Consider the following 25,651-nt stretch of genomic DNA (forward strand, 5'->3'; position numbering starts at 1 on the left):
TGGGGTCCATCAGGGGGCACTGAGTGCTCCCCCACCTGGGCTGGCATAGACACACCACTCTCGGTTCTGAGTGCACTGCCCTTTGTCACCAAGTACCCTGTGTGTACCCAATAGGGAGGAACACTCACACTGTTTCTGCAAAGAGTTGACAGAGAGGAGTGCCCGTGTATTAGAGAAACTGTCCACCACACTTGAACCACACGCCCTAGAGGCTGGAGACTAAGAGATTTGCTGTTCAGCTTATTTGGTTGCAGTTAATAATAATACTTATGAAAAACATGGGGAACATTTGAAACCAGATGGGATCCTGAAACTGTGCAGACCAGGTGTATGACCATGCAGGCTGCAGTCCTCTCGGCTCCCTGCCTTTGCCTCGTGGGCAGGAGAGGGTAAGGCTGCAGAAAGGTAGGTCTGTAACATCCTCTGCTCCATTCAACTGGGGAAAGCCAGGAGAGAGCTAAGATTGAAAATGGGTTTCTTAGGTAGAACAGAAATGGTTTCAGTGTATCATAACTTCAGAATGAATTGTACTTTGGTATAACCAACATTACCAAGTAAGCACCATTGGTTTCCCTGCTTGGAGGTTTCGAGCCCTGCAAGGGAGACTGGGTGGAGGCGGAGTACTGGATCCGGCCGGGCACGTGGAACAGCGAGGCCATCTCAGTGAAGCCCCTGAGGTACAAGCGCGTGGACAGGGTAGGTGCTGGCCCTCGCTTGTCCTTGTCTTCCTGTCTTCACAGCCCAGGCTTCTCCTGGGTGCATTGGGAAGTCAAGCTGTTTCCTCACTGAGAACACTGGTTTTCTTAAGGAGGTCATGGGAGATCGCCTGGCATGCTCATACGGTGCAATTCTAGGTGCTGTAGTTTAACAGAATGTGGAAATGTTCTAACTGCTGGGACGAGGGGGTGGGTGAAGGGTTGGAGCTCGCCTGTAAAGGCTGGTGTGCTCTGGGGTTGGAGACTGGAGTTTTCACAGAGTGAGGGTGTGTGCTGGGCTGGGACAGAGACACAGGGAGTGAGCCCTGGCCACCTGACACGCTCTTACTCCACGACCTCAGCCTTGGTTCTGAGGTCCTTACATGTTCATGAAATCTTCGGGGCTTTGCTTCTCCAAGACCAGGGTCCCCGCTCCCCCAGAGGCTGGACTTTGTCTGCAGTGGTGCCCAGGTGAGGTGGAGGCCAGCCCTCGTTGGGCTGGTTTGGAGAGGCAGGCACCCTGGTGTGGCACACATTTACACAGTCGTCAATTACTGTGTTTGCAGGTCTGCATTTCTAGCCTCTGCGGGAGAAACGGGGTGATAGATGACAGCATCTTTTTCACCTTGGACTCTCTGAAACTTGCTGAAGGATATGTGCCTCGAAGACATGACGTGGTCAGTGCCGTGGTGGTGGAGAGCAGCCAGTCATGCTATGTCTGGAGAGCCCTATGCATAACCCCAGTGAAAAGACGGTAATGAGGAAATGGCTGTCTTCTTTGGGAAGGGAGAGGCCCAACTGAAGTGTGCTTTAAGAGTTGCTTTAATAAGCTCAAATAATAGCCTGTCCAAATCCTGAGCTGGGCAGTTAAAGGGAAAGTATCTTCTGGAAGGTTTTCAGCGGTCTTTGTGGTTGATTAAAGTTCAAGTTAACAGTTCCTTCTTAATCCTTAATCTTATACTGGCAATTTTCACATTTTGATGGGGTTTTATAGCTTTTGTTCTTCTTTCACATGTTGGTATTTTTTAGAACATGTTGGACATCGTAGGTTCTTAATTTTTTTTAAGATTTATTTATTTTGGGGGTGGGTAGAGGGAGAGGGAAAGAGAGTCCCAAGCAGATTCTACACAGAGCGGAGCCTGATGCAAGGCTCAAACTCATGACCCTGCGATCAGGACCTGAGCCAAAACCAAGAGTCAGACGTTTAACGGACTGAGCCACTCAGGCACCCCTTAGAATCATTGAATCTCTCATATCCATATTCTTCATTCTGTGCCCCCAGCAAACTCACACATATTTATAAGGCACCACGGGGCCCTCCCTGAGCTTTCAGTGTAAATGGCAACCCTGCCCTGCCTCGGCTCCCTTCCTTGGCCTGCTTTTTCTTCTTAGCATGTCCCTCCAGTGAGCTTACTGTACGTTCTCCTTAGTTATTCTCTGTATCCTCAGATTGCCTAGAATGCAGGTTCCGTGCAGGGGGTTTATATCCTGTTTCCCTCTACGCATTGAGCACTTGCCTTGGTGTCTTTCTTTGTGCGCCTGGGGCGTGGCGTGCCTGTGGGGTCTGTCAGGAGCGGCACAGTGGGGAGTACCACTGGTTTATAGACAGTGAGACTCAAGAGGACAGAACGCCTGGCTCAAGGCTGTGGAGGTGTGTGGGATGGGGAGCCGTGCCCCATCCCATCCAGCAGACACTCTCTCATCCTTGGCCATTCAGTGCCTAGATGCCCTGGCCCACAGGACCCTGTTTTGCTGTTGGAGAATGACTCTCTCCCTCTGTGGGGCAGTGAAGCCAGATACATTGCCCTTACCCCCTCTCACCACCCACGAAGGTCTGGCAGGAATAGGAGGTCTGGTTTTACCTCCATCTGATGGACTCAGTGGTGTGAGCATGAGACACGGCAGGAACGCGCCGTCCAGTGTCTGTGCCACGGGAGTAGTGTGGCTCCTCCCTGTGTCTGAATTGGGCTCTCGGGCATCCCACTAGTTCTGTCATCTTCCTGGTAGTGAGCAGCCAGAAGTCCTGGGGCAGAAGCTGGGAGGCCCGCTTCCCACTTAGACTTCATAGTCACTTGGAGCCACATGCCCAGTTTAAGGAAACCCCTGTGCCAGGAAAACATGAGCTTCCTTGACGCTTCATTGAAGGCCAGAAATGCTTGAAATGACACTGCACTTACCTGCGCTCCTGATGGCCATGGGCACCGGAGGATGGCAGCCAGTCCTGCCCCTCACTGACCATCAGAGAGAAACTAGTTGTCATCTCAGGCTTCAGGGCCAAGTGTATTCCTCGGAATGACTTATCATTTGTCTCCAATTCTAGATCCTTATTGTGTAGTCTGTTGTGTTTTATAAGCACTTTTTAACACGCTCTGTGGGTTTTCGATTTGTTATGTCTTCGAGAGGAGTAGTGGCTCAGAGTAGGTGTGGACTAACATCTGTTGAATGGGTAGGGGCACGACCAGCGGGCTCCCTCACTGTGGGTGGTCAGTTTCCGGGGAGCCTCCTCAGGTGGCCCCTGGGCTGATGGAGGTCTGGGGCAGGGGGGCTGGTGCTCCTTGGGGAGGGCTCACTCTGATCCCAGGCACGTTGCATGAAGCTTCTCCCTTGACTGCCTCTAATAGTCATCTTCACAGGCAAGGGAAATTTTTCCACCTTCATCACTGGACGCTGGCTGCGAGCCAACCCCAAATCCTGTGACTTCAGAATCCCCTCATAATGTCCTAATTAGCGTGGGGGATTAGAGGGTTAGTGGTGGATGAAGGGAATGTGCTGGGTCCCGGGGAACTCCTAGCCTGTTTGCGGTCAGTTCCCATTTCCTGAATTTATAATGGAAATGAATGTCCCACCCTTCAGCAGAAGCCCAGTTGATGCCCTGTGTGTGCCAAGCCCTGTTCTAGCCCCAGAAGTACTGCCTTGGACAAAGAAGAGCCATGTTTCTGCCCTGGGAGAGCTTATGTGCGGTCACCCCACTCAGGCTTCCTGACCCCTGAGGGGAGGCCGCAGGCGGCGGCATGGGGCCGTGGGGCTCTATCTGTGTGGGTTCCCTCCACGAGCTGGTCTGGATTTCCCAGCATTAGCCCTGTGTGTATGCTCCGCTCAGACCCACTGTCTGGGTGCCTGGCTGATGTCGGGAAAAGCACCAATTACCGCCTGCAAAGCGGAGCTTCCACTCTCCTCCAGATGCAGCATCTCCTGCCATCTCCCCGTCCCTACTCACTGGGTGGCTTGAGCCAGAACCTTCCAGTCATTCCTCACTCCCTTCCTTGCTCGTATTTCTCAACCCTCCATTAGCAGATGTTGGCTGTCTACAAGAATTGGGACTCTGCTTCCATGGCCCCCTGGGTCTGGGCTGAGGGCAAAGGAGGGATTGTGAGCTGTGGGAGGCACGTGTGGACTGTGGATGAGACTTGGGGGTGACGTGGCAGGGAGGAGTGGGTGGACAGGAGGGACTTGGGGGCAGAAGCTGGCTGAGGAGGGGGCACCGGTGTGGTTGAGAATGTCACTGAGTTTGTGGCCGGGGCCCCATTTTCTGAATGGAGCTGCAGGCTGGGCGGGGAGGGGAGCAATGCCAGATTGCTGTCCAGACGAGCCCTGTGGGTCCCCAGTGAGGAGGACGGAGCTGCCTGCTTCCCGCCAGTGTCCACAGAACGAGGGGAATCGGAGGGTCTGTGAAGGGAGGGTGCCTCCCCTCGCGCCTCCTGGCAGCCAGGGAAAAGGAGAGGATTGAACACTCCCTCCCCAGCACGTTCCCAGAATCAGGAACTCCTGCAAGATGTCGCCACTGTGTTGCTTCCTTTTTTCTAGATCTTAGAGAATTTGTAATTTTCTTCTTCGAGATGTTTTGCTGTCCTTCTCTGATGAAATTCTAAGTATTGTAGGAACTCTGTATGTAGTTTTGTGGCCATATGTCCCTGGGGGATGTCGGCCCTGCGGTGGGTGCGGCGCGTCTGGAAGGAGAGTGGCCGGGAGGCGGGTGGTGGAGCTTCCGGATGCTGTTCTTTGGGTGCTGTCTGCAGGGACCCCGCTGCCTTTGAAGAGCCTGCCGATGAGTCCTGTGGAGCCCTTTTACTGAAAAACAAAGGTGATATTGAAGTCACGAGGATGACAAATTTTGGAACATTAAAAGAAGGAGGAAGTAAAAATATGGTGGTCTGGATAGAGTAAGTTTGTCACTTAAATTATGTTAATGAGTTTTAAATTGTAATTTAAGAATTTCTGGGGAAAAGAAGAATTCTGTAGAACCAACTTTATTTTGCCTGTTCATTTTTTCCTTTATGGAGATCTTTTAGAAGTTCTTCACCCTAAAACATCCTTTTTACTTCTATTCATAAAGGTATTTACAATCATTTTTCACTCATAAGATTGAATTCTGTGTTTTATGGTAGCTGATTATTTTAGCTTCAGCAATCTTGTCTGTCTTTCATGGCTTATTTTCTTTTTCCAGGAATAAAGGAGATATTCCTCAAAACTTAGTCAGCTGTAAACTAGCTGGCTGGGATAAAGCTAAACAATTCAGATTTCAAACACCAGATAAAACCCAAATGTGCCCAGTAGGGTCTCTTGTTCCTGTTTCTGAGGAGAGGAATTTTTCGGATGAGAATACTAACTCACTAGATAGCTACCAAAAACACACAACCCGTCAGGCATCGGAGAGCGGTGTGGTGAACGACAAAGAAGTCTCTTCAGGTAGATGTTTCTCCTGTTACCGTGTTAGGTCAGCCGGCCGTGAGCCCCACGGGGTCTGCGCGACAGGGCAGTGGCTGCTCCTGGGGCCTGGGCCGGCGCAGAGCGGCCAGCGCACTCCGGCTGGTGCAGCTGTTTGTGCGCTGTTTCGGTTCTGGGCTCTTGTCTGATGTTTTGGGACTGAAGAGAAGACAAAAATAGCTTGACCGATACCCAGACGTGCTTTAGATGTGCTGCTTCCTGTGAGTGGCTCCAGACTCGGGAAGGGCTGCCTGCTGTCCATGGGTGTTTTTGTCACCTACTGTCTGGCGCTTTGTGTGTGCGTGTGCGTTTCCACCAGCCTGCCACCACTGCCGGGGACCGCTTAGCTCCTGATCTAATTCTGGATTTCATTTCCGTCTCCCAGACGACTGTGCTTGTGAAGGAGAAGATGGGGACGAAGAACAGAGGAAGCCGGGAAAGCAGGTGTCAGAGCTGGAGCCCGGAGGGTTCATCCCTCCTGGTGGAAGAGCCCCAATTGTGATTGTATGTGATGCAAAGTATGTGGCTGGAGGGCTGGAGTGAGTTTACTTTGGGGTCATTTGTATATTTGGGTTTTTAGGCATCATGGGTGATTCTTCTAAGGTTGGAGGTTCTAAACGTATTCCTAACTATTCTGATGAGACAAAACCATAAGAAAAAGCACTGGTGGAGAAAATGGCTTGAGTGAGTCTACCGACCAGAGCATTGCCTCCCCAAGCCTGGCAGGCTGCCCCCCCCACTCACCCCAGCTTCCGACCCTCAGTCCTGTTGGAGTCCATCCATTCTCAGCCCCTTGGCCACCCCTCACCTTCCCTGCGGCTCCCTCAGCTGAGGCCTTCTTGCCTCTCATCTCCAGCTGGGCAGCTGGCCGGGTACAGGGGGCAGAGGGCTGAGACCTCCCTTCCTGGGTGGACCACAGATAATCCCAAGCTGCGCCCCCCCGCCCCGGCATCTGGGTGGCAGGCCTCTTCCCTTCTCAGCAGCCCCCTACAGTTGCTAATTCTTAATCTTTTCTAAAAATGTGACTCTGGGGCGCCTGGGTGGCTCAGTCAATTAAGCCTCTGCCTTCGACTCAGGTCATGGTCCCAGGGTCCTGAGATCAAGCCCCACATCAGGCTCCCTGCTCAGCGGGGAGTCTGCTTCTCCCTCTGCCTGCCACTCCCCTGCCTGTGCTCTCGCTCTCTCTCAAATAAAATATCTTTTTAAAAATGGGACTCATTGGGGCACCTGGGTGGCTCAGATGATTGAGCGTCTGCCTTCGGCTCAGGTCATGATCTCCAGGTCCTGGGATCGAGCCCCGCGTCTGGCTCCAGCTCAGCAGAGAGCCTGCTTCTCCCTCTGCCTCTCCCTCTGCTTGTGCTCTCTCTCTCTCTCTCTCTCTCTCTCTCTCTCAATGAATAAATAAAATCTTAAAAATAAATAAATAAATAAAAATGTGACTGATTAAACCACCACCTGCTTCAAGCCCACAGCCATCACGGCTGGGTCAGCCATTCGCACAAACAGCTCTTTAGCCAGAGCTGTGTGGTGCCACCACTTTAAATGATCTTTTAAATGATAGGCAGTAGGTGAGCACAAAGTGTGGCGCCTCCAGGAGAGCCTGCCTTGGAGAAGCAGCAGGAAATTGGGCAGAAAGCAAAGTAAAAGCAGTCTATTTTTGGTAACATTGCACAATTCTGATTGAAACTTGAGAACGCTGACGGTGTCTTTCCTATTGTTAAGTTTGAGAATCACAGAATAGTTGAGGCGGCTGATTTTATTGTGGGAAGACATTCTTATTTTAGAAAGCTCATTTTCTCCTCTGACGAGAATTATTAACAACTGAGGGTGACTGGTTTCGTAGCCGACTTTCCATACATGTACAAAGGGGAATTCTGTCAGATCCGCTTGTCTTATTTAAAACTAAATTGCTTCTTGTTTTTTCGAGGAATTCTGGCCGCTGCAAGGAGCTCCTTCTGCTCTGCTTCTCCAACTTTGTAATCGGGCGCTTCCTTGAAGTGAATATCGTAAGTCAGGAGGAGTCGCTCATAGCTGTCCGAGAACCATTTTCTTGGAAAAAGTCTAAAAGTTCCACCACATTAACATCCACAAAAACTACAGTTGTTGTGACCACACAGAAAAGGTACCGTGAGCAGAAAAGACAACGTGAATCCAAATGCGTGCTCGAGGTGTGTGAGAGATGCGTGGGCCATGTCACTGTTGAAGAGAGGCCAGCATCCTGGGATAAAGCTGGGGGCAGCTGGGCGGGCACCTCTTTCTGTCACTTTGCTTGGGAGGAGAGGTGTGTTTTCATGCGACTCCTACGGTTCTGTCTCTGAGGAGGGCCCTGCCGTGTGAGGACAGAATAGTAGGCCACGGCCCTCTGGGCCACCACTCCACCCTGGCCGCTCCTGCCATGTCTCGTGTTCCCAGCAGCCCAGACATCCTGCATCTCACACGGGTACCCAGAGGCACCACTTGGCAAGGGGTCCATAAGATGTGGCCAGTAAGCGACCACCCAGACAGCGTGGTCTACGTGCTCTGTCTGCAGCTGCTAAACTGAAAAATGTCTGAAAAGCAGAATTTTTTTTAAGATTTTATTTATTTGTCAGAGAGTGAGAACAGGCAGAGGGAGAAGCAGGCTTCCCACAGAGCAGGGAGCCCAATGTGGGGCTCGATCTCAGGACCCTGGGATCGTGACCTGAGCCAAAGGCAGACGCTTAACTGACTGAGCCACTCAGGCTTCCCTGGAATTTTTTTTTTAAGTTTGGTGCCAGAAAATCTGACATATAAGGATGGGAGGATATTTCCTGACTTTACTCTGTGATGGGAAAGTTCAGCCCTCAGCTGCAGGAACTGACAGGTTTAATTTAGGTACTGCCCAGAATCCACTGGGGTGGTAGGTATTTCTCTTCTAATACTGGAAAATCCTGAATTTCAAATCACAGTTTTCCCCAGTAACAATTCAAGGTAAGGTGTTACGGATTTCGACTAATTTGCAGGCTAAAGAAGAAATCTGTTACCAGACTATTAAGTAGTTGGCTTTGGAGTTAGGTCATTGTTTGAAGCCAGCACTACTACTGTGTGACCTTGGGCCAGTTTCATAGCCTTTCTGAGTCCTACACTCATTTGTAAGACGATAGTGTCCCTCACATGGTTACGAGCATTAAAAACGTCTTTTCTGACAATGGAGTGATCAGTAGTGATCAGTAAGTCGTAAGAGCCACTGGTCATGGAAAGGGCATGCCCTGGAGATGGATCCGAGCATACAGGAGCCAGCAGTGACCATGGAAAGTCCTAAATGATTGGGTTTTAGTTACAGGAGCTTGTAAGACCCCTCGGTTGTCATGCAGTGGTATACCAAGCAACTTTCTAGTTAAAATTTGACTTAACTAGAAAGTGAACTAGACCAACAATCCCGTGATCAGCTGTTTGCCTATGTCACTGTGCGGGAGTAGCTCTAAAACAGGAGATCTTGGTTTTCTGTTGTCAAGTTAGTGACCCGGAGTGCCTGTCCCGGTCAGCCTGGGCCTCCTGGAGCTCCCGGCACCTGCACCTGCTTCCTGCCCTGTCTTTGCCCCCCGCCCAGAACAGCGTTGTCTGTGTTTGCTTAGCCAGTCTCTTGAGGACCTCTTTGTGCAAGGACCTTCTCGGCTGAATTTCCAACTATTCTAAGCTAGAAACAGACATGTTTTGTTAACTCAGCATGGATTTTGAGACCATGTGGTAAGACTATTCAGGTCCTTTACCCAAATGTGTGTGTGTAGTGATGATCCTGTCACCTTTGTCGTGTTCATGTTGGTAGTTAATACTTCACTGTCGTTTCCTGAACTCCCTGCTTCCACACGTACTTGATGTGTGTGCTTTGGTGGAGCCCGCGACTCAGGTGGGAGGTGTTGGGCCTTCCTGGTGCTGCTCGTGGTGGCTCTGGGGGCCTTTCTGCCACAGAACTTCTCCCTAAGCAGGCTTCCTGTCCAGAGCTGAGCTACAGGGATATCCAAGTGAGGCGGCTGGAGTAAGAGGGCCGGGGCTACGTGTCTCCCCCCTCCTGCGCTCAGTGTGAGCTGGAAGCAGGAGCTAGAATGAAGGAGGGGGGCCTGGCTTCAGTGTGTGCAGGTGCATGTAATCAGAGGTTCCCTGGACCTCCCTGGGACGCGTCGCTTCTCTTCCACTGTCTCTTCTCCCACTGTTTGCTTTCTAGTCGCTTCTTGTGCTGTATTAGACCTGCCCACAGCAGCAGGATGTTCTTCATCCTGATGGTGGCCGACTTGGGTGACTCCTCCCTACAGCCCTTTCTGGGGAAAGACAGAAGCTTGAGGGTGAAACTGAATTTCCCCAGAGAAACTCCAGGCTGAAAAGCAGGAAGGCAGGACCCAGACAGAGCAGCCTTTACCGAACGTGTTCTGCATTCCTGCGGGAGTGGTTCTGATGTTCTAGGCTCATAGCAGCAGTAAGAGTTAGCGCAGTGGGAGCTCAGGAACAGTGCTTCTCAGACTCACGGGTTCTGCGAGATTCTTGGGCGCGGCAGCCCTGCCCGCCTCTGTTGGAGGACACAAGAGGGCCCTGTGAGAGCCGGTGTGGGGGAAGGATCCCAAAGCAGCTGAAGTAAGTTTGCAAACTCCGGACTGACACCAGCAGTTCACATTTATTTTTGGTTCTTGAAGGACCTTTAGTCTTTCCGAAGCGGGAAGGATGTCTGAGTAAAAATGGCTTGTATGAGACACGGGGTGATTAAAAATTTTGACTTGTACAATTTTTTTTTTTTTTAAGGAACTCAAGACGACAACTTCCAAGTTTTCTTCCACAGTATCCAATACCAGATAGACTTAAGAAATGTGTGGAACAAAAAATTGACATTCTGACTTTTCAGCCATTACTCGCAGAGGTAGGAAATATATCTGATATGAAACATTCTTCGCCACATTTGAGTGTTTTCTGATGAAATCAGGATGAACCCTGCTTGGGCTCAGACCTCGGACTGGTTTTTATTTACCACAGGTAGCTGGGAATATCAGGTTAATGAGAGAGAGGGACCCTTGCTGTTGACACTGCGTGTGGGGAACCCCACTGCCCCCCGCCCAGCCTGTCTGTGCTAGGCCAGCGGCCTGCCTCTGAACGGCTTTCTGTCTGGGATAAAACTCTGAGCCACTGAGAAGACAGGACCTGGGGTCTTTAGTTCTCTTTAATTAAGTTTAGATAGGTAGCCACATGTGGAGAGTGGTGTTTGGGCAGCACAGGTGTGGAGCGTCACAGTCTAAGGGATGCTGTAACGTGCCCAAGGGACCAGACCCCCACCGTGGCACCGTCCAGTTCTCTTCTCTTGGACTTTTTGCTAATGTCATCAATTTGGCTTCTACATATGTTTTGAACTCCATACTGCATTTTACCGTTTTTGCTTCACATTTATGTAATCAATTACCTCTTAAAGGCATTTTAAAAGCTAAGTCTTTTTTGACACCACATAGTTAGCGCCCCCCAGACTCCCGTGGGGCCCTTGTGCTGAGCAGCGGGGGCCTCTGTGGTGCTTGGGTGCCAGCGATCAGTTCTTTCAGCTCCTCTATGTCTGGGAAGTATTTTGCCTCCGTTTTTGAAGGACATTTTCGCTGGGTCTTGAATTCTAGGCTGGAATTTTAAAGCTACTGCCCCGCCATCTTCCGGCTTGCCGTGTTTTCAGTGAAACACTTGCTTTCCTTTAGCTTTTGTTCTGCATATAATGTGTATTTTTTCCTAGCAGCTTCTAAGTTTTTTTCTTTATTACTATTTCTTAAAAAATGTAATTTACAATTTCCCTTAGTATAGTTTTCTTCTGATTTCTTGGCTTGGGGTTCTTTGAGCTTCATGGATATGTGGGTTTACAGTTTTCCTCAAATGTGGGTAATTTCTGGCCATTCTGTCTTCAGAGGCGCTCTCTGCCGAGCCCCTTTCTCAGATTCCCGTTGCTCATGCATTGGCTGCTTGGAGCCGCCGCATAGCTCGCTGCCGCTCTGCTCACTTTTTTGGGGTTTTGGAAGGCTCCTGTGGCCAGTCCTCAAGCTCACTAGTGTTTTCTTTGGCAACGTGCGGCCCCGTCCCATGTGTTTTAATGGCACACTTGGTAGCTGTCATCCACCAGTTCAGTGCGGTCTCTGCTTCACATGCTCAGTCTTTTCCTGCTCTTTGAATAACAGCTGTTACAATGTGCTCGTCTGCACATTCTGCCACGTGTCAGTTCTGGTTCTGTTGAGGGGTTTTCCTCCCCATTATGAGTTGTCGTTTCTGTTTCTAAGCTTCATAATCTTTGTCTGGGTGCCATACATTCTGGATTTTACCTTGTTGGCTGTTGGGATATTTTTCTGTTCCTGAAAATATTCTGAGGTTTATCCTGGAATGCAATTAAGTTACTTTGAAACAGTCGGATACTTTCAAGCCTGGCTTTAAGGCTTTGTTAGGTTGGGACCAGAATGGCATTTGATTTAAGGCTAATACTCTTCTGAATACTCCATCCAATGTCTCATCTATTATAGGTCTCTCCATTTGGGCTGGTGGGACTCACACTGTTCTCGGCCGTGTGGGAGCTCTAGGAATTATTCCCTCTAATCCAGTGGTTCCCGACAGGTGACAGTTGCCCTCCCAGGAGACATTTTTGGTTGTCATGGCTGGGGGTGCTAGTATCAACAAATAGGTAGAGGCCAGGAATGCCGCTATAAATACTCTACAATGCACAGGACAGCCCCCGCCCCAGAGAAGAGTGCAGCCCAAGTACTGGTTGTGCCAGAGCTGAGGAACTGGCTCTTATACCATCAGGTGGGCGTCCCAGCAAGAAACATGGCTTCTTACACTCATGCACTGACCAAGGCTCAGCTGAAGGTTCGGGGGGGACCCTCTGAAGCTCTGCAGACCTCTCTCTCTGCTGCTCTCACTTCCTGGCACTCTGCCCCCTTGGCCTCCTCGGACCCCAGCTCCATCTCCTCAAGAGACCACATGGCTGCTGGGCTCTCTGCCTAGGTGGTAGCTGGGGCAGTTGCGGGCTCACTGACATAGCCTCCCCAACCTCAGGGCTGCTGTCCTGCGCTGCTTGCGGGTCAGTATTCAAAAACCAGTCTCTCCCTGTTGGCTGAGTTTCAGCAGCCCGGACTTAGCCCCTCCAGCTAAGCTGCAGCTGCTTTCCTGGACCACGGGGGTGTTGGACGTGTGACTCTGCTATCACTCACTCACTGGGTTTTTTTTTTTAGCTTTTGAACATGTCGAACTACAAGGAAAAGTTTGCGACTTTGCTCTGGCTTGAGGAGATTCATGCAGAAATAGAACTGAAAGAGTATAACATGAGTGGGGTCACCTTGAAAAGAAATGGTGACCTGCTGGTTCTGGAGGTCCCAGGATTGGCTGAAAGTAGGCCTTCTCTGTATGCAGGTGGGTTTGTTACGTGTCACATTTTACTAGAGGGTCCAGCAGATGTTGAACCCCCGTCAGGGGAAGAATGTTTCCATTGGCAACACTGCAGTCACATCATCTCATTTCCTTTGTTTTGGGTTAGAATTTTCTGTAAAACTTGGTCAGCACTTTGAGGGCATCCAGCACCTCACTCTGGTTGTACTGGTGCTGGTTTTAAGCAGCTTGTCCCAGGGATGTTTTTTTCACTTTTTCAAAGTGTTTGATTTTAGAGTACAATGGCAAAATTGGGGGATTTTGTAGTTTTACATGTGGTTCTATATTTTTTAACTAGGTGATAAGCTGATTTTAAGAACTCAGGAGTACAGTGGACATGTCATCGAGTACATCGGCTATGTGATTGAGGTGAGAGGTGCTCCGGATCCGCTAGTGCGGGACCAGCCCTTCCAGCCAGCCAGCTTCCTGCCGGGGCTGGGGCGGGGATGCTTCTTCAGCCTTTGACAGGATTTCGGAAAATTCAGGATGAAGTGAATATTTAAATAAATTTGATGTATAAGGAGAATTTCATAACAAAAAATCCCTATAATTTTCAATCATGAGAGCCATATTTACCTTTCATCACGTGTAAGTCATGATGTTTGCGTTTAGTCCAATTTGGGCGTTCTGAACATACTGCAGAAGACAGAGCCTCCGAAGGAAAAATACACTTAAAAGTTTGCAGTTCTAAATGCTTTTGTGGAGAAGTTTTGCTGACTTCTCTCACTCCCTCCCGGTGCACCACATGCTTCTGATTCTTCGGCCGGTCTCTCCTGCTCCCACCCTGCGTGGAGCACCGCCATGTCTGGGTGAAGGGCCTGATGCCGAAAGCTACTGAGGAAATGCCGAAGCCCTGCCCTGGGTTGGGGGGGCGGTTGTAGGAACTCGAAGAGTCTGGGAAGGGTTCAAAGGAGGGGCGACCTCTCGCCTCTGCGGCCGTGTTTGCTGCGTTCTGCACTGAAATACTGGGCACCAGCCCTTGCCAGTGTGGCTGGCCATGAAACCAGTGCTAGGATGACCGGGGAGGGGCCGACCTTGGGGCCCCAGTGGCTGTGCCCCCGCACTCTGCCCAGTGATATGGCAGCCACTTAGCCTGAGCTGGAGGGCCCACCAGCTCTGCCAGCTTTGACACACTTGAGCTGTTGACCAAGACGCCAAGTGACTATCTTAGCTTCCAAAGGGTAGATCCAGTTGTGCCCTCGGGGAAGATGCCCTGGGGACGAACACCCCAGAAGCAGTGGTGCCAGAGATGCCAGGTGTGGGGTCTCCTTGGTTCCTGAACGCTGATTGAGGGGTGGCCAGCATCATACGCCAACAAATCCAGTTTTAGGGTATGTGCTGCCGAAGCGAACACCATAGGCTGACAAATCCAGACTGAAGCTACAAGCACCCCATCCTGGGAGGTGTTGAGCACCCTCCTGATCCTTTGGTGGGATATGCCATAAAGTCAGCTGCTTCTGAGCAGTGGAATTCATGGTTGACTTAGTAAATTCTAGACGTCTCTGCCCATTGCTTTCCTCGAGTCTCTGTAGTTTAGTTGTTGGCCCGTGCAGCAGTGTGGGAGACCGTGATGGTACAGAAGGCCCTCAGGAGAGCCCCACAGATGGTGCGGTGGGCAGAAGACACACATCCAGGATGAGCACTTAGTCCGTTGATGTCAAATTGGTGTTTCCACGACAGGTGGGCAGGTGGCCCAGTGCTGTCAACCTGGCATACGGTGCAGGGGGCGTCCCAGCAGGGCCGCTGCTGTACTCATGCACGTCTGGGGGCTGTGGGACAGAAGGCTCCCCACCTCTGCAGAGGGGCCTCTTGTCGCCAGGAGCCCATGCCTGGGAACAGACATCGTCACTTCCTGTCATCCCACTCCGTTATCTCAGCATGGTTTTCATCTCCACAAGCTCTGCCTGATTAATTAAAGCTGCCCTGTTGTTTTTTATATTGTCCTGCTTATCTTTTTCTTTCTGGTTTTTTTTTAAATTTCACACATAGTTTTTCAAGTTTCTGGAAATGACAGTGGCAGTATGTGGTGTCCTTGGGGCCCAACTGTTGACAGCTGTGCTGACCCGCACTCTTGGTGATTTGCTTCCTTGTGGTCTTTAACTACAGGTTCATTTTTGCTCGTCTTGGTCCCTGGGAAACCTGGGGACCTGTGCTGGGCTTGCTCTCCTTTTGAGGGGATTGTGGCAGCTTCTGCTACAAGGAGGGCCCCGCTCACAGGGCAGCCCCAGTGTCCGTGTTCCCACCAGCCGGCTCTGGTCACCTGGCCCTTGGGAAGCCCATGCCACCTGGCACCGCTCTACCTGTGGCTGGAGGGTCCCTGCTCTGCTGGAAGGGGAGTCCTTGGAATGACCTCTTCGTGGGGGTGCTGTTGCGGCCGGCACCCCTCGCTGTGTCATTGTTTGTGGGCTGGTCTCCTTCCGAGGCTATGGCCTGTTTCCACAAGCCCGGATCTCTGGAGCGTGGACAGGGAGGAGCTTGGGGTGAGCTGGTGTGGGCACCTCCAGGGGCCAAGTCCTCCTGTGTGGGTGATGTGACAACACCGTGATTTAATCCTCCTGATCAGTTTGGCAAGGATTTAAAATAGCAAATTTTAGCTCCAGTCTGTAAAGTGTTTCATGACGTGTTGCTAGATGAAGATTGTCCCAACAAATCAAATGTGAAGTATGGGAATTAAATTGTTATGTTTCCTTTTTAGATTCATGAAGAAGATGTAACTCTTAAACTTAACCCAGAATTTGAGCAAGCATATAACTTTGAACCTATGGATGTGGAATTCACATATAACAGGTAATGCTCTCGGTGATTCTTCCTACAATGTGTCTTCATTCCTGGTGGGTAGCAGGCTTCCCTTCTGTCTGTCCCTGCACATCTCGATGCGCTGGTGTAAGAAATGCAGTGTGGGAGTGTCCCTGTTCCTGCTTCACTCCCAGACAGGTTTTAAGATAACAAAGTCACAAACATTTGCTGTTCATTCTTTAATGGACCTTAAATACACAGAGAAGTTGTCATTTATCACATTATGAGTGTGGGGCGGTGACCCTGCCAACCTACCATTCCCTCCCTGTCATCCACTACGCCCCCCAACCATTAACTGGGATTTTGTATTTGTCTCTCCCTTGCTTTAAAAAAAAAAAAAAAAAGCAGTTGTGTGTCTTTGTACACACACAGAAAAATGTACTTTTTGGTTTTGTTTTGAGCTGTCAGTCTCTGGTTTCCAGGGGTTTTCACTGATCCGTTCCTAAGATTCTCCATGTTGTGTGTCACTGTTCAGTGTCTTCACCACTGCCCATGCCCCAGGGTGAGTCCGCCACGCTCCCTGTTCTGTGGATGGACATTCACCCGCCTTTACCCTGAAGGCACTACTATGAGCTCTTTCTCCTTCCTTGTGCACAAATGCTTGTGTTCTCTGGGCTGCACACTCGAGAGGGACTGTGGCTCTACCCATGGTGGCATCAGAGACCCCCAATACCAGTGTCTGTAACAATCTGTTAATCCACACCATCCCAGAACCAGGTTTTGTTGAACTTCTAAATTCGTGCCGACTTGGTAGATGGTGGTCTACCTCCTTATGGTCTGGACGTGCATTTCTCTGACTGCATATAAGGTTGAGAATTTCCATGTTTATTGGCCGTAAAATGTCGTCATCTGTGAAATACTGGCTCATGTCTTTTTCTGAATAATTTGGGTTTTGTTATTTGTAGGAGTCTTCTCTGTGTTCTTTGTGCTGGACTGTTCTTGGATAGGCAGGCTACAGATAACTTCTGTAACTTCTCTAGGTCTGTTGCTTGTTTTGTTCACTTTGTAGAGTGTCTTTTAGGAATCAGAAGGTGCTAATTTTCAGATTGATCATGGATGTTTAATTTTGTTTAAGAAATGTTTGGGTGTTGGGGCTGCCCCCAGATCAAAGTGTGTTGAGTGTGAATGGGCTGTGGGTCAGTGAGGAGAGGCTGTTTGGCCGTGGAAGCTGAGCAGGCAGGATGGAGAACGAGGTGAGGTCTAGGAAGGGGCCGTTTTTGCTGTTGGAAATGAGAGAAACTGGCTCCGCGGAGCCCCTGCAACGGCGGGTGACTGGGGCAAGAAAATGTGTGCGGGTGGAGGTGGGTCTGGCCAGGCGGGGCTGGAGTCCTGGGCAGAGGGTCAGCATCCTCCCTCCAGGTGGTCAGATGAAAGGGTGAGAGCTGATCTGTGTTGGACATTTCTGACCATGGGTTACTCTGGAACATGTGGCATTTCTGACCATGGGTTACTCTGGAACGTGGGGCGTTTCTGACCATGGGTTACTCTGGAACGTGGGGCGTTTCTGACCATGGGTTACTCTGGAACGTGGGGCGTTTCTGACCATGGGTTACTCTGGAACGTGGGGCGTTTCTGACCATGGGTTACTCTGGAACGTGGGGCGTTTCTGACCATGGGTTACTCTGGAACGTGGGGCGTTTCTGACCATGGGTTACTCTGGAACGTGGGGCGTTTCTGACCATGGGTTACTCTGGAACGTGGGGCGTTTCTGACCATGGGTTACTCTGGAACGTGGGGCGTTTCTGACCATGGGTTACTCTGGAACGTGGGGCGTTTCTGACCATGGGTTACTCTGGAACGTGGGGCGTTTCTGACCATGGGTTACTCTGGAACGTGGGGCGTTTCTGACCATGGGTTACTCTGGAACGTGGGGCGTTTCTGACCATGGGTTACTCTGGAACGTGGGGCGTTTCTGACCATGGGTTACTCTGGAACGTGGGGCGTTTCTGACCATGGGTTACTCTGGAACGTGGGGCGTTTCTGACCATGGGTTACTCTGGAACGTGGGGCGTTTCTGACCATGGGTTACTCTGGAACGTGGGGCGTTTCTGACCATGGGTTACTCTGGAACGTGGGGCGTTTCTGACCATGGGTTACTCTGGAACATGTGACAAGCCCAGTCGAAGAGGAGGAGGACTCTGGAGGAGGGGAGGACAGAGGAAGCATGGGATGAGGGTGATGCCAAAGTGGACCTACCAGAGGAAGCAGGACACAGCTGACACAGGCGTGACAGGCCATGGGGTTGAGCCAGAGAGAAAGTGCCCAGGAAAAGCCAAAGGGTGCCAGCCGCGGGGGGCTGTTGGAAAGGCAGGGTGATGAGGTGGAGAGAGGACAGGAGGACGCTGGGCTCAGTGACCTCAGACACCAGGCCCGGGGCTTGAGCAGGCATGCCTGCGGCCAGGTGGAAGGCCGGAGACATGAGGGGCCAGGGTGTGGGGGCCACGGGCTGCCACATTTGACGCTCAGAAGCCCTCCTTGCCCCACGTTAAGTTTTTAGATTGTTTACATTAAGTTAGAAAAACCAGGAGATTTCCCATTTAAAAAAAACTCTGTATTCCCCACTTGTTTTGAACCATTGGAAGATGGGACAGGCCCGCAGTGCCGAGGCTGGATGGCGCGGACGGAGGGCAGAGAAGCTGCACTTCGTGTTACCTGCTGACTCCCTGTAGGTGTTTCCCCTTTTTCTAAAAAACGGGTCTAATGGGACAGAATGTAGGCTAACTATACCTTATTAAAGTACACAGTCTGAGGACTTTGAAACCAACTCCACAGTCAAGAGAAGGACAGTATCTGCCCCCGCAGACGCTTCCGCCCTCCCCACCCCCACCCCAGGCCCAAGCAGTGCTTTCTGCTGCTATAGGTTAGTCTGCATTTTGTAAAATCTTACCTAAGTGGAAATATACAAGACTTACTGTTTTTTGCCTGGCATCTCTCTTTGACTTAGCATAATTATTTTGAGATTCAACCTCACTGTTGCATGATTTCATTGCCTTTTTTATTGAATTATAGTTGACACACAGTATTATGTTAATTTCAGTTGTATAACAGTGATTCCCATTTTCTTCCTTTTTATGGCTGAGTAGTATTTCGTTATCAGAATCTACTACAGTTCATCTGTCCAGTCACCTCTGGGTAGACACTGGGTTTTTTTTTCCATATTTTTACCATTACAGAGAGAACTGCTGTGAAATCTGTGTACAAGTCTTTGTATGGACACGTGTTCATTTCTCTTGGGTAAACGCTGGACAGTGTGATGGCTCGGTCCTGTGGTGAGGGGGCGTATAACTTTAAGAAAGTGCCAGGATCTTTCCCAAAGTGGTTGTACTCTTTGCATTTCCAGCAGCTTGGATGTGGGTCCCGTTGCTCCACAGGCTCACAGCCCTGCTCTGGTCAGTCTTCTTAATTTTAATCTTTGGAATAGTCGTGAGGTGGTGTCTCACTGTGGTTTTGGTCTGCATTCCCTAATGAGTAGTCATGCTGAACACCTTTTCATGTGCTTATTTCCCATGCATACATATTCTTTGTTGATGATGAGTCTTGAAATCAGGTGGTGTAAGGCCTCCACTCTGTCCATTGTTTGCAGAATTGGTGTGGCTCTTCTGGGTCTTTGGTGTTCCCGTACGGATTTCAGCTTGTTGGTTTCTACGAAAAACCCATAGAGATTTTGATGGGGACTACACTGAATTTTTAGGTCCATTTAACAAGAATTGAGACCTTAATATTGAGTCTCCCAACCCTTGAAAATGGTACCTCTGTCCATCTAGTTAGGTCTGTTTTTCGTTTCTTTTAGCAGTGTCTGTAGAGTGTGGTGCATATCTTCTGTCAGATTGCTGTGACTCTTAAAAAAATGTAATGCTGTTGTAGACAGTAATCTTAAATTTCTAGTTGCTTCTAGCTAATGTTTTATGAATGCCATTTATTTTCACATATTAATCTAGTATCCTGAGAGCTCGTTAAACACACTCCACGGTTCTAGTAGCTTTTTACAGGTTACACAGGATTTTCTGCACATACGATCTTTATGTTCAAATAAAGAGCTGGTACTGCTTCCTTTCTTGTCTGGATGCATTTTGTTTGTTTTCCTTGCCTGACTGCTCTGGCCAGAGTAGCATTTCACAGAAACAGCCTTGTTTCCAACCTGAGGGTTAGTGTTCATTCAGTCTTGAACTGTTAAGCACAGTGTGAGCTGTATGTAGGTGGTTTGTATCTGGCCCCCTCCTGGTTGAGGAGATGGCCTCCACGTGTGCTGCCAGTGTTCAGTCATGACTGGGTGTGGGATTTGGTCAGATGGCTTTTTCTGTATCAAGGTGACCACGTGGTTTTCCTTTTTTAGTCTATTAAGATAGTTATACTGATTGGTTTTCTAATGTAAAATTGATGTGGTTTGAAGTGGTGGGGTTCAAAGCCAATGACGATCAAGAAAGAATTCTTGAGACATCTTTGGTGCAAAAAGGGGGTTTTTATTTAAAAGCACGAGAACAGGACCCCTGGGCAGAAAGGGCTGCTGCCCTGGGATTATGAGGAGCAGCTGATCATATACTATGGAGTTGGGGGAGGTAAAGACATAGGAAGTTTCCAAAAGGACTTTCATCTGCTAAAGAAGACTCCCAGGATCCTGGAGGCCAGGCTGTTGTCAAGCTCAGGTGGTTTTTCCCTCTCAGGGCATCAACATGAAGACAGTTGGGAGTTCTGGAGGCACATTACACTCTGCCCACCTCAAGTATTTGTCAACGGGCTGCAGGTTCTAAGGACACTTCATTTTATCTACATTTCCTTCTGCCTTGTTCCCCACGTCAAAATCAACTTTGCATCCTTGGAATAAGCCCCACTTGGCCATAATGTAATTTCTTTTTATATATTGTTAGATCTGATTTGCTACAATTTTATTAATTTTTGCATCTGTGTTCATGAGGTGTATTGATCTATAGTTTCTTGAAATTATCTTTTGTCTGCTTTTGGTATCGGGGTGATGACCTCACAATAAATTAAAAAACATCACCTCCTCCTCTATTTTCTGGGATAATTTACTACAAGTTTGATTTCTTTAGTAAATCAGTAGCATTTAGGTTATCCATTTTGTGTGCAGTGAGCTTCAGTAGTGTGTATCTTTTAAGGAATTTGTGCATTTCATCCAGGTTATCTAATCTGTTTGCATGGAATTACCGTATTATTTCCTTAGTAGTAATGTTCGATGGGTCTGCACTGATGTCGTCACCCTCTCAACTCCCGACGGTGGGAATGTGCACCTTCTCTTCCTCATCAGTCTGGTGAGAGGGTTATCATCTCAGCCTTATGAGGGAATCAACTTTGGACTTCATATTTTTTAGTGTCTCTGTTTTTTATTTCACTTATTTCTGCTCTGGTCTCTGTGATTTCCTCTCTTATGCTTACTTTGGGTTCCATTTGCTCCTCTTTATCTAGTTTCTAGTGGTGGAAGTTGAGATCATTGATTTGAGACCTTTCTTCCTTTGTGATTTTGGTGTTTGGTGCTGGGTGCGTGCTGTCTGGTTCCCAGGTGTTTGCTGTTAGAAATAGTGAAGCAGTAAATATTCTTACTTCTCTCTACAGTGGTAGGAAAGTGTAGGGAGAATTGGCATCTTTGCTGCTTGGAATCTCCCTTTCAACAATAGTTTGTACTTAGGAGAGTTTTCTTCATTCTTTTCCTTCAAGTCTTTGTCCTCCTTTAGAATTCTTGCCTAGTGTTTGCTCCTCTCCATGTGTTTTATTTTTTCCCTCATGGTTTTCCATCTCTGTGATTTGTTTCGTATGTTAGTGCAAATACCTCTGGAATTTTACCATTTGGTATCTTGCTGTTCTTTAGGTTAATCACATTAGAAAATTATCCATCAACTTCTGTTTTAAGCTATTAGACTCATTGCCTTTTTGGCCATTTCTTGAGATTATTATCATCTTCAGCCTGTTTGTAAGATGAAGTGTTTCCATTGGATAACTTCAGATCAAACCTTTTTTGTATGTCTAGAATGAAAAACATAATGTTACTTTTATTTTGGTGAATTCCTTCTTTAATGTGCTTCTGGGATTTGTTAAGTACTATTCTATTCCTGTTTTTCATGCTACTGGGAAGTAAGGCAGTGATCTTCAGGCTGACAGGGTTATCTTGTTAGCTTGGCCCATGTCCCAGTCTTTGTTGTGCCTTTTAAGAGATTTGTTTTTAAGATTTATTTCTTTTAGAGGAGAGAGCAGTGGGGAGGGGAAGAGGGAGAAGGAGACTCTCAAGCAGACTCCACGCCCAGTGTGGAGCCTGACGTGGGGCTGGATCTCACAACCCTTGAGATCATGGCCTGAGCCAAAATTAAGAGTTAAATGCTTAACCGACTGTGCCACCCAGGCATCCCTGTGCCTTTTAAAAGATTTTGAAATCTTTCTTCCTTCCTCTCTGGAAGAGGTGAGATGGCCCCGGATCACCCAGGCGCAGAAGTTGGAAAGCCTCCCAGTGGAAGGGGAACAAGGTGTTCAGTCGTTCCTCAGCTTCTTCATCTTTAAGTGATCTGCTTTAAGTGCCGTTCTGGTTGTTACTCATTTTGGATGGATCTATTGTTTCCCAGGCAACTATTTGCCAAAGGTTACATTGAAGGAACAGAGTGGGGCTGCCAGGAGCCTTCGTGCCTGGGACCCTAAAGGGAGGGTCTCTGAAGGTTGGGCTTGTGCACTCAGTTTTTCCAGCTTCACATGCCCCCCGCCAATTCCATACCATGCAAATGGGTCCTGGGGGTGACCTCTCAGCGTGTGCTCTGCACCTCACGATTCAGGTGAGAAACCATCGTCTGGTCTTTGGGCTCCCGAGTCTGAACTGCCCAGACCACCTGTATGTGGCCTGCATTCTGAGTCGGTGTGCAGGGCTCACATACCTTTGCTTGTTTGAGGCCCGATGCTCTTCACTGAACAGATACCTATCTGCACTTGTCCTTTGGAGCTTTGTCATCTTGCTTCATTGAAGATGAGGTTTTATTTTATGGTTTTTATTCTTTTTGTTGTGTTAAGAAACAAAACAGCAGGCCCGCAACAGAGTTGCTTGTGCTAAGCCCCATGTCACCAAACCCGGAGGGAATTACAGTTTTGGCTCCCCTGGAAACAGAATCGTAGGCCAGTCACCTGGAAACTGCCTGGTCAGGACTGGTGAGGTAGTCGGCCTGGCAGACCCCTGCCCACCCCTGAAGGAAGGGAGCTTGCAATAACCAAGCCCCTGTTTTGCCTGGGATAATTTCCCTGTGCCCGCTCCCTTCTGGCTGTAAAAGTCCATGTTGGACAGCTCCTTGGGGCCTCTTTCCATCTGCTGGCTGGGTGCAGCCTGGTTGGAATCGATTTTTGCCCAAACTCTTAAAATTATTAATAGGCCTCGGTTTATCTTCTAACAGTTGTGAATTTCAAAAGTTTAAATCTTTACAGTCAAAATTACTTTGCTGTTGATGTAGTAATGTTAATATTTCCCTAATACCTCATAGGCTATATTTCTTTTTTTTTTCCTAGTTGTGCTCTTTATGTATTTAAAAGAGAAATATTCCCAGAAAGGAAAGAGTCCCTGCTATCCTGATACATGGGATGTTTGTTTGAAGTTTTTCTCTAAAACTCCTAATGTTGTGTATAGACACACACTGTAAAGTGAGCCCTCGGTGCTCCAGGCTCCCCAGCAGGGCCTGTGAGAACGTCGGGAACTCTGACTCTGCTGTGGCCCCTTTTTAAGTATCGTGTAAAGGTTACATTAGCAGGTTGGCTCGGGTTATGTAATTAGATTTCCGTGACCAGGGCTAGACTTAACATTTCTATGCTGGAGGTGAATTACTTCACGTTGTTCTCTCTCTGGCAGGACCACAAGCAGACGGTGTCACTTTGCACTTGAACACATCATCCACTTAGGTGTTAAAGGTATTCTTTTTGTGGAATAATAGTGTTACTTCTTCCCAGAGTATTTTTATAAGCTTCATGTAAAATATGGTGTAAAGCACAGTCTTTTCAATCACATATTACAAGTAAAACTATGCAGTCCAGAGTTTTCTTCTCATTGGCAAGTTTCAGTATTTTCTTACTATTTCAACTGTATAAAAATAGCATGCTTAAATTATTGAAAATGAAGTCATTGCACTGTGCTTTTCCCCTCTTAATATAATTCACTTTTGTAGCTCCAGATAGGCTGATGGCTTCATTACAAACTGTGCACAGTACTGGTGTTCCGCTGTAACCTAGAAACCATGTACAGAAGCCAAAAGGGAAAGGAAGGCATAGATGGGAATTACTTAGGTGGCCTCTCTTCATCTTTTTAAGTTTTTCAGTAATATCTACCTTCTTACCTTGTTTTAAAAGTGTTGTTCCCAGAAGAAATCATTTTACAGTCTCCCCAAGTGACGGGAAATTGGAACCATGCTCAGGACACCAAAAACGATGGACAGTCCGCCATCAAGGTATTGATTTGATGCCTTTGAAATATTTAAATAGATAATATATTATCTCTCAGTTGCCTGGAGTGTTAGAGGAGTGTAGTTCACAAGTAACCCAAGATGACAGCTCAAATAAAACTAAGATATTCAGGGCGCCTGGGTGGCTCAGTTGGTTAAGCGACTGCCTTCGGCTCAGGTCATGATCCTGGAGTCCCGGGATCGAGTCCCACATCGGGCTCCCTGCTCAGCGGGGAGTCTGCTTCTCCCTCTGACCCTCTTCCCTCTCGTGTTCTCTATCTCTCATTCTCTCCCTCTCAAATAAATAAATAAAATCTAAAATCACAGGACCCCTTGAGTTTTCAGCCCAGGACTCAGGAATGCATGCCCATGAGGAAAAAAACCCAAGCCCGGGAAAGAAGCCCTGAGTCCCCACAGCGCTGGGCCTGGTTTGTTCCTACAGCCAGAGAATTCACAGGATAATAAGCAGAGTCCTCAGAGGGTGTTGTGTGAGAAGTGGGGAGAGCCCCACATTGCCTGCCACCCTGTCCGTCTGACAGGCTGAGAGTGGCTCTCCAAGTAATGCAGCCACAAACAAGAGAAACAATTCAAGGATAGTTGCAGGAATACAAAATATACACCCATCAAGGTGTTAAATTCACAATGTCTGATATCTAATCCAGAAATAAACTGAGAAACACAACTCATTATAAGAAATTTCAGTCAGTTGAAATCAACTCAAAAAACAAAAACAGAACAGTGGTAGCAGTTAGCAGACAAGGACATTAAAACAGTTACAGTAACTGCTCCACATGCTCCTAAGGGAGAGGGACACACAAGCATGTTCAGTGGAGGTACAAACAATAAAAGACAGATTCTCTTCTAGAGACAAAAAATTCAATGTCTAAGATGAAAAATAGTTAACAGCAGGCTAGACACTACAGTCAGAAAGACCATAGAAACTTGACAAAACGAAATAGTAAAAAGATTTGAGAAAAAAAAAAGCTTTAAAATATAAAGTGTATTAAAAAAAGAAAAGCATCAGTGAGCTGTGGGACACTGTCGAGCAGCCTTGCATCCATGCGGTTGGAGTCCCAGAGAGGGAAGTGTAAGAAATACTAGAAAAAATAGTGGAAACTTTCCTGATTTGATGAAAACCATAAACCCTACATATTCAGGAGACTTATTAATGACCCAAAGTGTAAGAAATCTAAAGAAGAATGCAGTGAGGCACATGACAATCAAATTCCTGAAAGTCACTCATAAAGAGCAAATCCTAGAAACAAGGAACGTCTGTCTCATTGCTGCCGAGGAGCAGAAACAAGGCCGGCAGCAGACTTTGTGTTGACAGCAGTGTGCGCCAGAAGACAGCAGGGCAGCTCTTGACGGTGCTCGCAAGAGAAACTGTCAGCCCAGAACCCTGTGCCCGACAAACACTGTAGAAATGAAGGAGAAGTAAAAACGTACTCAGACAGGTTCAGGCTGAGAGCTGAGGGTCCGTTACCTGCTGACCTGCACCACGGGACACAAGAATCCTTCAGCACACAGAAATGATGCCAGGTGGGCAATGAGGGTCTACCCAGGGGAATGAGAAGGGCCAGAAATTATAAATAGGTACACACATTTAAATAACTTTTTCTTTCAAAAAAATTCTTTAAAAGATAATTGACTTTTTAAAAAGAA

At 48.3% G+C, this 25,651-nt stretch overlaps 1 protein-coding gene across 2 annotated transcripts in view; it reads left to right on the forward strand.

Moving 5' to 3' along the window:
- Positions 1-25,651, forward strand: part of MOV10L1 (Mov10 like RNA helicase 1) — a 64,003-nt gene that overhangs the window by 16,241 nt on the left and 22,111 nt on the right. For both annotated transcript variants that reach the window (XM_088025688.1, XM_088025689.1), the window contains exons 4-15: positions 584-696; positions 1,262-1,449; positions 4,712-4,855; positions 5,140-5,381; positions 5,785-5,917; positions 7,327-7,521; positions 10,149-10,263; positions 12,590-12,767; positions 13,081-13,151; positions 15,478-15,569; positions 23,404-23,462; positions 23,898-23,995. In XM_088025688.1, coding sequence (XP_087881814.1) covers positions 584-696; positions 1,262-1,449; positions 4,712-4,855; positions 5,140-5,381; positions 5,785-5,917; positions 7,327-7,521; positions 10,149-10,263; positions 12,590-12,767; positions 13,081-13,151; positions 15,478-15,569; positions 23,404-23,462; positions 23,898-23,995 — 1,628 coding nt within the window. The remainder of the gene's footprint in view (positions 1-583; positions 697-1,261; positions 1,450-4,711; positions 4,856-5,139; positions 5,382-5,784; positions 5,918-7,326; positions 7,522-10,148; positions 10,264-12,589; positions 12,768-13,080; positions 13,152-15,477; positions 15,570-23,403; positions 23,463-23,897; positions 23,996-25,651) is intronic.

Source organism: Eumetopias jubatus, unplaced genomic scaffold (genome assembly GCF_037043125.1).
Source record: "Eumetopias jubatus isolate StellerSeaLion01/CBP00866 unplaced genomic scaffold, mEumJub1_p1.0 scaffold_8, whole genome shotgun sequence".
NCBI lineage: Eukaryota > Metazoa > Chordata > Mammalia > Carnivora > Otariidae > Eumetopias > Eumetopias jubatus.